The sequence below is a fragment of the Biomphalaria glabrata genome, chromosome 4, assembly GCF_947242115.1.
Source record: "Biomphalaria glabrata chromosome 4, xgBioGlab47.1, whole genome shotgun sequence".
Lineage (NCBI taxonomy): Eukaryota > Metazoa > Mollusca > Gastropoda > Planorbidae > Biomphalaria > Biomphalaria glabrata.
The window spans coordinates 28169757-28187036 of NC_074714.1; the positions used below are offsets into that span (position 1 = coordinate 28169757).

Below are 17280 nucleotides of genomic sequence, written 5' to 3' on the forward strand. Positions count from 1 at the left end.
GTGTGGGCAGTAGGAAAGAAATATATTATGGCTTCGGAAATTGCATTGTTTTCCTATTGGTCCAATGTTCTAAATAAATGTTTGCGATATCTAAAACCGTTGTTACAAACAATTTCTATATAGGATTGCCCTGGGTGGTTGTCTAAAACGTCAAACAGTGGAGCACTTTCCAATGAGACTAAACCCATATGTCTTGTTAATAAAACACTTTATTAAACTATTTAACATATTTAAAAGTAATATCCATGTGGGTCATCGGATCAGTTCAAACAGTTAAGTACATCATCCAACACGATAGGAAAAACTTTCCAACTTTAATAACTCTAGGCTAAACTCCTGTCTCCAACACTGACTAATTCTCGCAGAATCCAGCTATCAAATCTATCCCTCTCAGACTGTCAGACAGCGGTTCTCAACCTTTTTAGATCCTCGAACAAACCGCAAAACTATTTTTGTTCATGCACATAAGTAACTATATTTTTCATTATGTTTTAAAACTGAATCTGGAAAGTATCTGATATGCATTGCCAAAGCTTTACAAATTGCGGGACCCAATTCAATAGAAGCTTGCGATGCCCCTCATCTAATTTATTTTAAAATAACAACTTCTACAATTAATTAGATCATTATATCGACATTTAGTTTACAGCATACATAAAAAGCTTCTCAAACGCAATAAACGTGAGTGGCTTAAGTAACGCTAAGTCAATCGTACGAGAAATAGGTTCACTGTTTAATTCTTATAACTTTAAAAGCCTATCGCAAGAGCCATGACTGATATTGATATGCTAAATATGAATTGGGGGGATCCTGGCAAGCGTCGAGCCCAATTGGGAGCAATCGATCAAATCGACATAATGAAGATACATTTGAAAGGTTCGGGACATTAGTCAACTACATCACTTAATAGTGTCTCAAACGTCTGAGTTTGTTTCTTTTTTATCAGATTAGGGATTCTCGGGACAGTCTTAGCAAGATTACAACTAATCTCATCTTCTGCGTGTAATCTACTTCTATATTTAGATTTTAGTACCAGGTGATCGAGCCTCGCTCGGAAGAATAATTTGTTAAGAAAGGATATTTATAAATTGTTTACACTTTGATTACTTCGATCCGTAGGTAACTTTTACTTTGTTATTATTTTGTTGGTGAATTATTGCAACGTGTTCAAGCTTTGAAGTCTACTGGCCCATACCAAAACACAGGAAATGGTCATAACACAGCTTCTCTACTCCACACTGAATATGATACATGAACATAAATCATAAAAATAAAAAAAATTTAAAAAATGGAGTAGAATCCAATTGCTCTACTTAATTTCTCCTCAAAGTCTTAATCTAAATCTATGGGATACCTATTCGTTTCAAGGAATTTTAAAAAAATAAAAACATTATATACTATACATTTAGACCAGGGGTGGGCAACCTTTTTCTACCGAGGGCCGCATTTTAAAAATTTGGGGATTGGCGGGCCGCATAATTTTTTTTTTACTCACAATTGAGGAATCACAACAACAGTTAGCTATTTCTTGAACTAATTTTATGACTATTTTTTTACATCAGAACATTTCACCACAGATGTACATTGTACTTCATGTGAAACATTTAACTGTTTACATTCGTGCATAATGTTCTGTAACTGTAGAACTAGCTTACTAGTTGTTTTGTTCTTGCGACTGCTGTCAAATTACAGTCAGTGAGCATCGACCTGCTCTAACACTTCATAATTTTGAAACAAACGAAATAAAGCGTGTTCACAGATGAATTAGGTTCCGAATAATGTGAAAGCTTCGCAGCAAAGTTTTCTTAAGTATGGAAATACAGCTTCTGGCAGTCATTAAACTTCCGTGGAAGAACTCACTGGAATTACTCTTTCAGGTCATAATTTGCTTGGAGGTATGTCATCTGGAGCTAAATCAACTTCTGCATTAAATGGTGACCTGATGGTATTGAAAACTAGTTCCAATTTCTTGACATCTTAAAATTTGCTTTCAAACTCCACAATCAAGGAATCCAAATAAGCCTTGTACTTTCAACCATTTCACTAGAAATAGTTTAACCTTTCAGCTAAGGAAAATGATAAAATCTAATTTCACTTGCTGGCTCTAGAAATGGAATAATTTTGTTTGAAAAGATTTAAGATGCACATACAATTCATTTGCAAACAAAATATTCCAATGTTTCGAATGATAAACATGAAGACTGTCTTCAACTCTTCATTAGAAATATTAGTAACAAAGTCACAGTCAATGTCCTTCAATGAACCTAACTATTTCTTCCATGAGATTCCATATTCTTCTAGGCCAGCGGATACTATTGTATAATCTTCAAGTACTTCTCAGAACTGCCAGTCATGGCCAGCAAATAATTGGAGGCCCTTGGCAAAGTGAATTTGGTGGCCTCAAATAAAATAAAATAAAATAAAAAAGCGACAAAAGTAAAATTATTCAATTTATTAAAAACCTATTGTACTTCAACAATAACATTGAGGACAAGATTAACTATTTCTTCTCTTAAAAGCCAACAATATATTTGATATCCAATGCTTTATTTTTTATTAAAAAGCCTGTTTTTTCTTAGTCCAAGCACCAGCTTCATTAGTTGTTACACTTGCCATCTTGTACAAGCCGACTTAACTCTTTCAACACAGTTTTTTGATATAATTGAATAAATAATGGCTTGTGTTTATCTTTGACTGAATGTTTTGAAATATTGCCACTAAGAATAATCTTCGTTTACTTTAAACTTTTTAGAATGACGTTTAAAGACAATGTTTATTTAGCCTCTTCATGATAAGTGATAAGAATCAAAAGTTTCAATAATTTCTAGATCAATAGATATTTACAATTATTTATTTAAATATATTTGCATTTTTGTATGTGTAATGTGTGGGAACAACTGATTTCTTTAGGCGTCGGCGGGCCGCATAAAACACTTCGGCGGGCCGCATGTGGCCCGCGGGTCGTAATTTGCTCACCCCTGATTTAGACCATAGACTATATATATACAGGACTGCCAACTGTGCGCACCACGCCTATATTATTCAAGTCCCGTACACCGAGGCGTCCTTGGTTGCAGTGTAGTGTTAGTAGAATGACTTCCGGTGAATTAGTTTACTATCTAAAGAAACCATCACTAAAGATAAACACTACGTTCAAAATATTTCTTAGTCATAATTTTGGTAACAGTGCTATAGACATAGCCAGATTTTTATAACAACAAAATCTGATTTACCAACTAAAATAAAAGAGTATTTACATAAATAGTGTCTAGTTTATATATATATAATTAAAAACCCATTAAGTCACTAAGTCTGGGTCAAAGTTTACATGTTTACAACGTGTACAATTACTTTTTATTGAAGTAGGAACAATGATTCTAGAATTCTATTAGGTGAAAAACAATTTGGAACAATTAATTTTTTTTATGGCTTTTAGAATAATTGGATGTTACTAAAGATGTGAGTGTGTAGGCTCAGGGACTCATTAAGGTTATCTTTTTTTTTGACTGACTCACTCATAGACACTTCCATCACCCATTATAGGCCTTTAGGCTACTTAGGTAATAAATGACATTCTCAAAACTGTATTGACTCTTTCATTAATCGCTTATTTAACTCATATTAATAGTATACAATGTAAAAAGAAATTGTCAAATGTGATGAAAAGAGAAATATATTATCCAAGTTGGCATCAACATTCAAACATCGTGAATGAGGTAAAATAAGTTTATACCGGAAGTACCTCGTCTCACATTTTGGAATTGAACGAAACTTATGCTTAGTTACCCTTAGTGTTGGCAGTCCTGTATATATATAGTCTATGATTTAGACCTACTTGTTTAAAACTTTTTTAGATTAGTTTGTCATTTTAGCTCTCGTGTTTATGTTTGTAATGTTATCACAGCGCCTTGAGCCTGCATTTTGTTTATTAACAGCGATTTATAACTACAATTATTATTATTAGTATTATGTTAGAAAAGAACGAGTATTAATTCTTTGGCGCAGCCAGGGTCGAGTTTCGTTAATGGGAAACAAAATTCATCGTAGTCCCTTTATCAGTTTCCAACGAGGAATTTTCTGGTGATGTGGCAGATCTGCAGCTGTACCGCCATCTGACAGGCAACGAGAATGTTCCTAGAAATGTCAAGGGCCTTGAAGGTGTCTGTGAGGACAGTTGTTATTATCCCCACGGTTGATATAACAATGGGGTATATTGTTGTTTTAGAAAACTTCCATAAAAGCTTTATCTCCAGGCCTAGGTTCCCATATTTTCGTTTTTTTTCTAACTCACTTTTTCTTAAATTTTGAGATAGTGGTGAGGCGATGTCAATAATGGTAGCGGCTTTTTTTTTTATCGATGAGCAGCAGATCAGGGTGATTAAAATCTACCGTTTTGTCGGTCAAAATAGGCCTATCCCAGTACAGCAGATGATCAGTAGACTCGAGAACTTCTTGTGGTGAGTATTTGTTATAAGGATGAGTATCATTACCGATTAAATTATGTGTCAAAGCCAAGTGCTGGTGTATTAGCTTTGCAACGTTGTTATGGCGACCTAGGTAGGCTGATTCTGATAAGGCTAAACTTCCTGCCATTATGTGTTCAATTGACTCACCCATATTTCCACATTTTCGGTATTTGTCAACAATATTGAGTTTTAGGATATGTTTCTCATAATTTTTTGTCCTAATTACTCTGTCCTGTATTGCTGTAACAAAGCCTTTAGTTTCAGGGTAGAGATGACCTGCTTTGAGCCATGCTAAGGAAGCAGCCTTGTCAATGTTGTCCCCATCTAATAAAGCCGGGAATTTTCCGTGGAATGTTTTTTCTTCCCATTGGCGAATCTCATGCCCTACGTCGTCCAAACCGAGATTAACATCAACATTGTGTTTGTTCAGAGGGGTCGCATCGGAGTCGTATTTGCGTAGGAAGGAAACTAGTTCATTGCTGCAGGCGTGCAGTTTTGATAGTATTTTTGATACTTGCGTCTTACACAGTTTGAAGATGTTTTGCAATCCACGGCCTCCATCCTTCTTGGGGAGGTATAACGTTATGGTGGAGGACTTGGGGTGTAAACATCGAAATTTGGTTAATAATTTCCTCGTGAGTCTGTCAATGTCATGTAGGTCGGTTTCAGTACATTTGATGACACCGAACGTGTAAAGGAGAACTGGGACGGTCCAGTTATTTATTGCAGTGATGAGGTTACTGCCAGACAGTTTTTTTGTTGAGAATTTCATTAACTCTCTGCTTGTACTTACCAAGACAGTCCTCTTTTAAATTTTTAAGGTTTATCGTGGCATTCTGGTTTATTCCATGATATTTATAAAGGGAGGCAAAGTTCAGTTCTTCGATGCCTTCAAATGCAATGCTAGTGTTGGCTGCCTTGCCCTTTTTTTATGCTTATGATACCACACTTATCCAAGCCAAAAGACATGCAGATATCGTCACTAAAGCGTTTTACCGTATTAACTAAGATGTGTAACTTTTGCTCGTTCTCTGCATATAGCTTTTGATCATCCATGTGTAACAGGTGAGACAAACATTTTGTACATTTAGTGTCAATCCTAAAACCGTTTGTAGTGCTATGGAGTAATTAGATAGTGGGTTAATAGCTAGGCAGAACCAGAACGGAGATAAAGAGTCACCTTGGTATATACCCCTTCTTATGTGCACAGAACCTAGGTGTAGACTTATCTTCCAATTATTCATACAGACTTGCAGTAATTGTTTTATTCTTGGGTTGATTCTATGAATTTCCAGGGTTTTCAACAGCCAATCAGGCGGAACTGAATCGAATGCTTTTGTGTAAGTTTCTTTTTCTTCTATTAGCTTAGTGCGATATAATACCATGATACCATCTATAGTTAGCTGTAATTTACAGCCCATCGACTCTTCAATTCAACTTTGTTGTTCCTCTGCTAGTAGTTTAAGGGCAGAGCAAAATTTATACATTTTACTTTTTAATAGTGAAGTTAATACACAACTGACAGACAAGTGATAGGGTGGTAGTTTGATGGTTGATTTGGATCACTTTATTTTTTGGAGAGGAGAGATGTTCTCTCTTCAGTAAGTTCTATCAGCTTTGAAGACGGTTCTGATATTAACTCGTTAAAACTTGATGTTAGTGGTACATGTATGGCTGTAAGCTTTTTCAACCAAAAATTGTGTATATTGTCCGGTCCAGGAGCAGTCCAGTTGTGAGTTTTTGATATAGCTGCTGAGACTTCCCAATAGTCGATGTTTAGTGCTATCAATATTTTGAATATGGTCAGCATCATTATCAGCTAGTTTACGGAAGAACTGTTTTCTTTTATGTTGAAATAGAGCATTATGCTACTTTTGTCTCAGCGTATCTTTCAAACATAAGAGTTGTGTGTGGCTGTCACAGTCCGTCAGTTTGATTGATTCCAGTTGTTTTTAATATGGACTTTATTTTGTTAAGAATTTTCTCGGAATGGTTGTTACTAAGATATGGTCCAATTGTATCCATTTGGCTCCTCAGCAGATAAAATTGTCTTCAACTCTCTTTTTCCATACTGGCATATGGTTTTTCGGTCCCTGATTAATTATTAATATCAGGTGACCGAGCCTCGCTCGGATGAATAATTTGTTAAGGAAGGATATATACCCGAGTTCATTTTGGGAGAATTTGTGTAATTACGAAAATGAACTATCGGGTAAAGACTATCAATCCGAAGAGTTGCTTTTTCGTTCTGTCAGTTCTCAATGTAACATGGCCCCAACAGTAGTGTATATGATGTTGAATGGTGTAACGTTGCAGAATGCGAATGTCGTGTAATGCTGGGTTCTTGCTTCCTGAAGTACTCTTGACACGTGACAAGACCAATACTATAAACTGACTTAAGTCCGTTTCAGCAGACAAATATAAAGTTTATTTTACTACAATAATAATAATACTGCACTACTTGTTAGTGCTACAAGTCAAGAAATATTAAACAATCCTATCCGCATAACAGCGGTATCAAAAATATCCAATACGTTAATTACAAATCACGTCCGCATCTCAGCGGGTAACACTGTGCAGAAATATAGATTAACTAATACATGTCTCAAAAAGACCACTGGCAACATAAGTTACTATCTAACTGAAATCACTACAGCTTTTTCTAAGTCGCTACTGTCCATCCCGGACCAAAATATTACTTGACCACCCGGTCTAAAGTATCTCACTTGACTTCATTGACTTGACTGACTTGACTAAACTCAAAGTTAACTTTATTCATTCTACTTCCTGTTTTCTACATCAGGAATTCCACGTGTCTTGACATGACGTGAACTTTAGATAATGCTATGTCAACTGAGACGGTGACAAGTAGGCCTATAGAAAACCACAGCTCACATCTTAACGTTATACATTGCTTCTTTCACGTGAAACTATTGGGCTATTATAGGCTTGGAAGAAAGTCTTTGCAGTGTAACTTCTAAAATGGTTACTTTCTGACATTTAATATTCCAATTAATATATTCATTATGGCTCTGAGACATGAACACTATACAGAAAACAGCTAAGACTTCTTGAGTGCTTTCACCAAAGATGCTTGCGCTCCATCATGGACATACGGTGACAGGACCGCACTACAAAGAGCGATGTCCTTTGCCAATGCCGGTATGGACAGTATAGAGGGACTTCTTATGGTCCGACTGTTGCACTGGGTAGGGCACGTATCCCTATGGGAGACGAACGTATGCTAAAGGTAGTCTTTTTTTTTTTGGTGAGCTAAAAGGTGGTCGACGTAACAGAGGCACCCCACGGAAATGCTTTAAAGACCAGCTTAGGCGTCAACTTTCCTTGGCTGACATAGAAGAGAGCACCTGGTTCTATGCGGCCTCCGAACGAGACAGCTGGAGGTCACTCACGAAGGCCGCGGGATAAAACATTTGAAACCAAAAGAAAATCTGCTGCCGAGGACAAACGCAGACGGCGAAAAAAAAAATCTAAATCGACCACCTGCGGACAATGGTTATGCTTGCCCTGGATCTGGCAAAATATGTAGGTCACAGCTGGGGTTGCGCAGCCACGGGAAATACTGCATTCCTTACTAATCTTCGGTCTCGAAGACAAGCCATCTCTACGTTATAGTGTAAAACGTGCACCTAGTAACAAAGTAAAATCGCGCATTTTTTTCTAAGAAACTTAAAAACATCTGGTTAGTATTCTAAAGAAGCGTTATTGTGAGGCATCTCTGTTACTCCGACAACTTTTCAGCTTACTAAAAAAAAAGATTGCCAAAAATATATTCGTCCCCCATACGGAATAAGTGCCCTGCACTTAAGAAGTTCATACCATTTTGCAAGAATATTGCTGTTTGTATTGTGGTCTTTGGTGAAGTCGTTCGAGAAGTTTTAGTTGCTTTCTATAAAGTACTCATGTCTCAGATCCACATAGAGGGGTTGAGAGAATCACTTGTTGACACTGATTTTTGTAGACAGGCGGAGCGATTTATTTCGCCACACTCTCACTTGGAGGCGTCCAAAAGCACGACTATCCCTGATCACATATCAACATCTCTTTAACTAAAGCAATGCGTCATTTGATACTTTGCTTCCCAGATAATGTGAAGTTATCTACCACTTTAAGGGATGTCTATGCGCAGTGATCTTTGGGCTAAGTAGGTTTTATTGGGTGACTTCTGGAACATGACTTCTGTTTTACCGAGGTTTATAGGTTAACCCAATAAAAAAAAAAAATAAGCAGCGTGATGAAAATTCGTTGACCGCGAGCTGAATATCATCAGGGCCATCCTTAGGCCTATGCTGCCACAGTGGACCCCGAAGGTTCAAAAGCCCCGCGCTAATTCTAGGTGTAAATTATTAAATTAACCATTATAATTTATAATAGGGTTCCTGTGGTCTCTTTGTTTTCAAGGAGCTCCTGGAAATCTCCTGAAACTCATAAAAATGTCCTTAAAAAGACAAAATTGTTATTTTGGGATGTCAATCAATATGGTAAACGCCAGTCCTACGCGTGATATAAAAAAACGGCATCACCAGCTTTCACTTAATAAAAATGTAATGCAAATACGAATTTATTTTCTAATGCAAAATCTTTATTTTCACTTATTTTCCTTGTCCCTACCCTGACTGGGCCGCGCGCAATCCATTTCACATAGGGCCCCGCAAATGTTAGGGCCGGCACTTGTTTTGGTAAGGGACAGTAGACTTTGAAGCTTAAACACATTGCAATAATTTACCAGCAAAATAATAACAAAGTAAAAGCTACCTACGGGTGTACGCAATTAAAGTGTAAACAATTTATAAAGCCTTTAAAACACAATAACTAATTATACATAGACAAATTTATTTTCATTATTTTTCTTCCATAGTTTCATAATGGATAAATGTACAATAAGATGGTCCGCAAATGTTTAATTACGCCAATTGTATCTTTAAAACTTTTTCTTGTTTGCGAAGAAATGTCTTAGTGTACTGTTGTGAGCCTAGTGACGTAAGCGGTGTCAATTTCTTTTCGCATTGAGGTCATATAGAAAATTTCATTCATAAAACATTCTAGCCAAAATTAATTTTTCGATAATGAGCCGTTTTCAGACCGATATAACGGTCGACTTCGAGTTTTCCCGATGTGGCCAATGAGTTGAGAATTTTTCTCACTATTATATACATACTGTGAAATTTTAAAGAAAATCGTTAGAGCCGTTTTCGAAATAAAATTTATATATAAATATATATACAAGAATTGCTCGCTTAAGAGTATAGGATATTAGCTGAAACCCCCTAACCCTCCTCCGTAACATAATTTTGGTACATGATTTATAGTTTGTTACGATAATTACAACGGCCCGCTTATATCGACCTCCACACACAAACACATACTTCTGCCCTGAGAATTCTAGTTTCTCAATTCACTGTCACCACCCTCAAAAAATAATTTGATAAATGCTTTTTTTTTTTTTATCTATTACACTTTAATTATACGTCTGATCCAAACTCATTGATAGAAGTATACTTATTATTAGCTTTGTTTTTTTTAAAGTATTTTTTAGCTTTGTTTTTTTTTTTTTAAAGTATTTTTAGCGGCCCGAACGGGGGAAAAGACTCTATTAGTTTTGTGTGAAATGTCTGTCCGTCTGTCCATCTGTCCGTCCCGTTTAGATTTCTTAAACTAGAAAAGATAGTGAAAATCTGACATCATAATATTTTAGTCCATTTAAAGTTCTGATGCAACGGCTACTTTTTTCTTTCCTAAAAGCGAAAAATTTGGTTTTTTAAATCACTTATGCAAGCACTTTTTTCATAAAAATACACCACTTTTACAACTATTCACTATTAATAGTGATAAATACGCGAGGCTCTTTACTCGGGGAGGAGGACACTAATCATATTTGTAACATATTTATGCAAATGGTATAAGACTTTTTTTTTTGCTACGTTATATAAGTTCTGTCCTATTAACTACTAATTTTACTCAAAAATAATTTTTACATTTTTTTAAGAGAAAAAAAGCTATTTAGTATGCATATAAGTTACAATTTATATGCAACAATTGATAAGTAGGTTTTCATATTATCTCATGAGCTACGGTGCTAAAACTCAAGAAGAGGACACCCAACCAAAGTATTTTTTTTTATTTTTTTACGAAAATGTTTTTTTCTTTTTTTGAGGATTTAAATAAGAGATTGATCCTTTAGAAAACAATTAGATCAATTAATTATAAGACTTCAGTAAGGCAAGGTTCGCATTTAATTTCACTTTCACCTCGCCTTTCTTTGGCTGCTGGACCACCGGGGCACCACACCAGATCTGTTAACCTTCTTTCTCCATTCTTCTCTGGCATTTTTCTTTGATAGAATTTAATTCTGATGTTCTTTCTGAAAATATTGATACCGGCCTTTTTACCTGCCTGGGTGGACCACTTCGGGGGCCGATTTAGAGTTTGTGTTTCCACACAAACTGTCTTTATAACCTTGTTTACATTTTTCTTGTTCTTGTTTTTATGTCGGTATTAAAAAAACATATTGGATCTAAATTGCGAATAAAAATCGCTATTGGTAAATTTAACCGCTGTGGTTTCGACTAAGAAAGGTACTTAGTTGTTCTAGGCACACGGAAAGTAATAATTAGTTAAATTTTAATATTATTTCGTCCAAGACAAGTGGAAGAATAAGTGATACATCAGTCAATCAATCAGGGTCCATTGCGCTTCTGTATTATTATAAGTGTAATGGGCCCTGAGTTATTGATTCATTGATTCATTCAACGGGTGTAGCCGGTGTATAATGCCAGTATAATATAGATTTAAAAATAACGATAAATATTGTTACGACTCTCTCTATACAGGCTCTCTGCAAACTGCACCACATGACTCTACGAACTCATAAAACTTGACAACTCAGGGCTTCAAAATAACGTAATACTTTAATGTCCGATAAATTGGTAAACAACACTAGTAATCATTCTTACTTTCACGTGTAAATTATGAGTGAGTGTATGTACATTTTGTTTTTTTTAGTTATAATGTTTTGTTTGGTGTAATGACCAAATTGTAAGACAAATTTTCTTACAGACAATGAAGATCATTATTATTATTATTATAATTGCTACAAAATTGTTGTGACAATTTGTGTCAGCTTTACAACTATATTACTGAATGTCTTTGTAGGCAAAGCGTGGATGTTTGTTAACAAAAGGACGTTTCAGTTTGTACGGCCTTGTAGACTTTGAAAATAGAGCACAGTTACAAATGACGCGTTGTGATTTTTCAATTCGTACTTTAACTATTGAAGTAATATCACGTTATCTAGTATCGCCGTTATATTTTCTTTTCTTAACGTACTTTTTTTTAAGATCTATTCTCATGGTTTGTTTCATAATGAAAATATTACATTCAATAACATGAAGTCGGATTACAAATTATTAACGGATTTGCTTTTTTTTAGAGAAATAATTTCTCTGATTCTGCAATATTTATGATGCGACAATAAAATATTTGAAATAATTTGGATTCAGTTGTTTACAACATCTATCCTCGAATGACAAAATTTATTTTTAGTAAAAATAACAGTAAATAGCATCGAAAACTTTTGTTCAATGTCGTTATTTAGACGAATAATCTATTTCCAATCGTCCCCGAGGAGATCACGAATCACAAGTAGAGAACCCCTGTTATATAGGGTTATCGAATGCCTTCTAGAAACCGATGGTTAATCACATCTGGTTAATCACATGACTATATCTGACGTGACTGGCCTGAGTATTATTCACAACTCAGATCCTTCCCGAAATGTCGTGTCGTTACTTGTCGCGGTTGACCGTCGCCACTCGTTAGGGCTGACCGCTCTTCTTGCGCTAGTGTGTATACTTTGTGTCAGCTACAAACACACAATTACCACTATCCGCATCACCATCAGAGTTATAACAATATTTATGTTTTGAATGTGTTTATATTCTAAAGTATTTTTTCATTAAAGAGCAATAGTTATTTTTGCCCACTAGATTTTGGGATTGTTTGTAATGTTAGCATTGCTATGTCACTAATATTTTAATGTGAAAAAAATGAAAACGATACCATGTTACGTTTACATGAAAATGGTTTGTTTAATGTATGTACCTCTAATCTTCCGCAATGATAATATCATAATACTGTATTTTGCATACCGAACGTAAAAATAGACCGGCCTCTCTCTTGATATCCTGCTAAGAACTGCTAACTGGGAAAGGTTACGCGAACTGTCACAGCACCCTTACGACGAAAGTCAAGGGGCAGATGAGATAGATGATGATACCGAACGACCAGGCTGTCATTTATAGTTCACAATATGTATTCAATACAAAATTATTTTTATCACTTTTTTTTTTCGGCGGGAGTATAGCATAGGAAAACAAAATGCTAATTAGTTAAACTCCTCGCGATAAAGGGGAAACAATGAATGATGAATACATGTATGCATTTACCCCTCCTCCTATTATGCGTTTATTTTTGTTTGGTGATTTGATATAATACATATTAAATTGTACCATACCACATTATAATTTCTCTTTCATTAATAATATATAGCCTACAACATTATGGTGTTTTTTAAATTACCATTTCACTCTTTATCTTATTGCAGTTAGAAATCAGTTATAAAAACAATTGAAGTTGCTGAATTTGAAAAAAAAATGTAATATTAGCTACTCAGGACGTCTACCATATACCGGAAACATGATAAGGGGATTACTTGACATAGACATTTATTTATTTGTTTTATATGTTTAAGATGTTCCTTCAGATTTGAAGATAATTACATCCTAGCCAAAACATCCCGACGGGGGAAAACAGCCGGCACGGTTCAAATCTGGGACCATTGAGACCACCAAACGAATGTCCAGATCGCTTACCTGGCAGCCATCCACCACTTAGATGATTGACGAAACGGAAAGAATTCTTTCAGAAGGATCATTTTGGGGATCCTCTTATAATCTTGTTTAAGATGGTTCCCGGTCATTTCATCCCCGGTCATTTCATCCCCTGGTCATTTCATCCCTCGGTCATTTCATCCCCCTGGTCATTTCATCCCTCGGTCATTTCAATCCCAATTAAATATGCACAAGATCTATTAGACACTTGGTGTTAAATAGAATGCTCTTGTGTACAACGCTTAATAATGATGTTTTATATTATACTGTCTTAATAGGAATGTTTTTTTTATTCAATACATATTACTAAAATATTGAATACACACCTGTCTAAAATTATTTGTGCTCGATCCAACTCTACATCGAAGGCGTTCTCGTATCGCTGTCTTGGCTTCCAATTCTCTGGTATGACGATTATAAATTCCCGAAAATAGATCCTATTCTTCGTTGCTCTAAACAATGTTTTAGATGCTGCCGTTAAAAAAATCTACAAAACAGAAGAAGAATGTTATATTATAGCAATAGATTTATTACGGATCCAAATAAAAGTACTAAGAGGATATTTAGTTTTATAACTATCAAATAATTTTCTCTTTGTAAGAGATTTTCAGTATGTGTTTTTTTTTCTGTTGTAACAATGAAATTCGTCTGGTTTCCGTGTCCTCAAATATATTTTGAAGAATAAATGTAAGAATTAAAATTCCGAACACTTTTATTAACAAATACAATATGATTATCTAGTAACCACATCATGTAAATAAGGAATCGATGACCAATTGAGTGTGAACTACGTTTCAATAATTGCATTTCAATTGATTGCATTGTCAGTAAGAAATAGTGCAGGTAATCCTTTCCTGCTCTTATGTAGCACCCTCACGTAAATGTTTATAAGAGGATATATGCAAATAGGAAAAGGAACCATAACCTTCAGTGGACTAAAGAAGGGCTCACCACGTCGTTACTCATGAGCGTTGCGGCATTCTCATGGCTAGTAGGAATACAAACAAAACAAGCGTTTTATTGCATTCTTCGGTACAGAAATGCATTCTCCTCACATCTAAAGCTTTATTATTCATCCTATCAAAAAAGGTCAGGTTAAATTTAGTGAAATAAAGTAACGTGGGGGCAATGGCCGATACTGAAGTGTGACTTGCAATTGAGGCACAAGTAACCTAAGTATAGTGCGAAGCTCGATCAGTCCGATTTGTATCGGTTCACTTTTTATTGCTAAAACTTTTTTATTTGAATGTTTACCAAATTACTACTATATTGCTGCTGCGCATGCACCTTTTTTCTTCACTTCCGACAAATACTATTTCCTTTTCCTGTCAAGGCTAAGTTCATGAAGAGGTCAAACTCAAGAGGTGTGGAATTACTATTTTTTACTACCCGGTAGTGAAGGAAATGGGTCATGGGCTTATGGCTATTTTTAAGTCTGATTGCTCATTAGCTCAAAGAGACTATTTGAAGTTGTGGAGCACGGGAAAGGTGGCAGTAGATGGTGTTCTTGCGCTGGAGTAAAAAGAAAATGACTTCATAATGAAAATTAAAGATTAAAATATGTTTTAGATATATTTTCTTTGATCTGATCGAGCCTTCCATCAGCCCGATAGAGCTTACTAACTGGGGAGTTCCGATCGAGGAAAAGTACACTTGGCGATACCCATCCTACACCTCTTTGGCCTCATATTTAATTTTAACTAATTTAATTTACATTAAATCAAATTTTTTTTATAAACAAAAGGACGAGGAATTCAGAGATACTAATTGTCTGGGGTTCTTTACTAAAATTCGCCCGTTCGGTGGGGGGAGGGAGTGTCGGCCGAGTGGAGGATCGCCCTACCGCCCCCTGGATCCGCCAGTGTTAACAATACTGTATATAATAAAAGATAAATATTAATTAATAAAATAATAATACTATTAATAGCCTACATATTACTATTTTTGTATGTGTTGACAAATGCGCATGCCCCAGATTGTAAGAACGCTTTACTAGTTTCGGCTCGGATGCCCTCAAAGTTTTTAGGATTTTTAAGGAATTATAATTTGTATTTTAGACATTGAAATGTTGGCTTTATGGGGTCGATTTTGAAAATGGCTTAATTGTTTAAGGTCTAAAATAAGTAATAGCAGATTTAATTTTTGTATTTTATCGTCCACGTTATTTCGGAGAATAAGCGATGATTCGTCAATCATCAGAGCCAAGGGTTTTGTTATGTGTATAATAATAATAAGGCTTGTCTTCGGGTCCGAAGATTAATGAGGAATGCAGTATTTCCCTTGGTTACGCAGCCCTAGCTGTGACCTACAAATTTTTCCACATCCAAGGCAAGCATAACCATTGTCCGCCGGTGGTCGATTAAGATTTCTTTTCGCCGTCTGGGTCTGTCATCGACAGCGGATTTTCTTTTGGTCTCAAATATGTATTCCGCGGCCTTTGTGAGTGAAAGCATTCATTTTCGGTGAGCTAAAAGGTGATCAACGTAACAGATGTGCCCCACAGAAACGCTATAAAGACCAGCCCAGGCGCCAACTTGCCTTAGCTAGCATAGACAGCTGGAGGTCACCCACAAAGGCCGCGGGATACATATTTGAGACCTGTGTTTTTTATTGTAATGGTAGGGCTAAATTGATCTTTTCACTATACCATGACTATGACTTAAAATAAAATAGTCCACCGGCGGAGTAGCCTACGCCGCTATTTTGCTGGGCCGACCTTAGGCCACTGCAACCTATGCGACCGCAGTGGGCCCTGCACGTTTATTGGACCGGCGCTAATTTTAGGTGTATAAATTATTAAATTAAACCATTTTATAACTTATAACGGATTTCCCGCGGCCTCCTGTCGATTTAACAGGAAATCCTGGAAATCTCCTGAAATTGCAAAATATACGAAAAAGTCCTTAAAATATACGAAAAAGTCCTGGAAATAACCAGAAATTATTTCAATCTTTTGAAAACTCATACAAATCTCCTGAAATATATAGTCGAAAATTGTCAGTTTGGGGTGTCATTCAATATGGAAAACGCCACTCCTACGAGCGTTTAAAAAGAACAAAAAAGGCATTGCAATACCCGGAATTGTGGAATCTAGTGAAGGAAGCTTCTCGCGCCTAAAAAAATGAAGAATTACTTAAGATCAACAATTTTCGTAGATAGATTGAAACAGTTGGTAATTTTTGCTATTGAGCGTGATCTATGTAGGAAATAGATGTACTGTATGACTTCACTACATGCAAGGCTCGTAAAGTAATTCTGTACGTAGTAAAGGATGAATAAAATGCAAAGACGAATTTATTTTCTAATACAAACTCTTGAATTTCACTTATTATCCGCTTCCCTACCCAAACTAGGCCCCGCGAACTCCGTTTCGCATATGGTCCCACAATAGTTACGTCCAGCCCTGCTATTTACATATCTATATATATAATTCTCTTCTTCCCTCAAAAGTTTAAACAAGAAGTAAAGGAAAGATCACTCTCTTATTTCTGCGGATAGTCCACGAGAAAACACAAGAGTAGTATGCACACTACGGATGGCTGCCTGAGCGCTGGACTGTCGTTTAAAAATGTATCCAACCCTGCCCTCTCCCATCCCCCTTTGTTCTGTGGAAAGTATTGACTAGGAAGTAAACTATCTTTAACTCTGACGGAACATTCGAAACATTGTAAAACATTTTACAAACAAACATTTTACAAACACAAAACAGCAGCGCCGGACTTAACCATTGTGACTTAGAAGTCATGGAAAGAGATTAAGTAATCTACTATTTATATATAATCTATGTAAATAGCAGGGCCGTACTTAACCATTGTGGGGCCCTATGCGAAACGGATTTCGCGAGGCCAAGGTTGGATAGGGAAGCGGACAATAAGTGAAATTTAAAAGAGTTTGTATTAGAAAGT

The 17280-nt window shown here is 35.9% G+C and overlaps 1 protein-coding gene across 1 annotated transcript in view; it reads right to left on the reverse strand.

The window, feature by feature from the left end:
* The window catches only part of LOC106059535 (calcium-activated chloride channel regulator 3A-1-like), a 376089-nt gene that overhangs the window by 316961 nt on the left and 41848 nt on the right, over positions 1–17280 (reverse strand). Inside the window, exon 2 of the mRNA XM_056025932.1 lies at positions 13702–13862. Within this exon, the coding sequence (XP_055881907.1) occupies positions 13702–13862 (161 nt within the window). The remainder of the gene's footprint in view (positions 1–13701; positions 13863–17280) is intronic.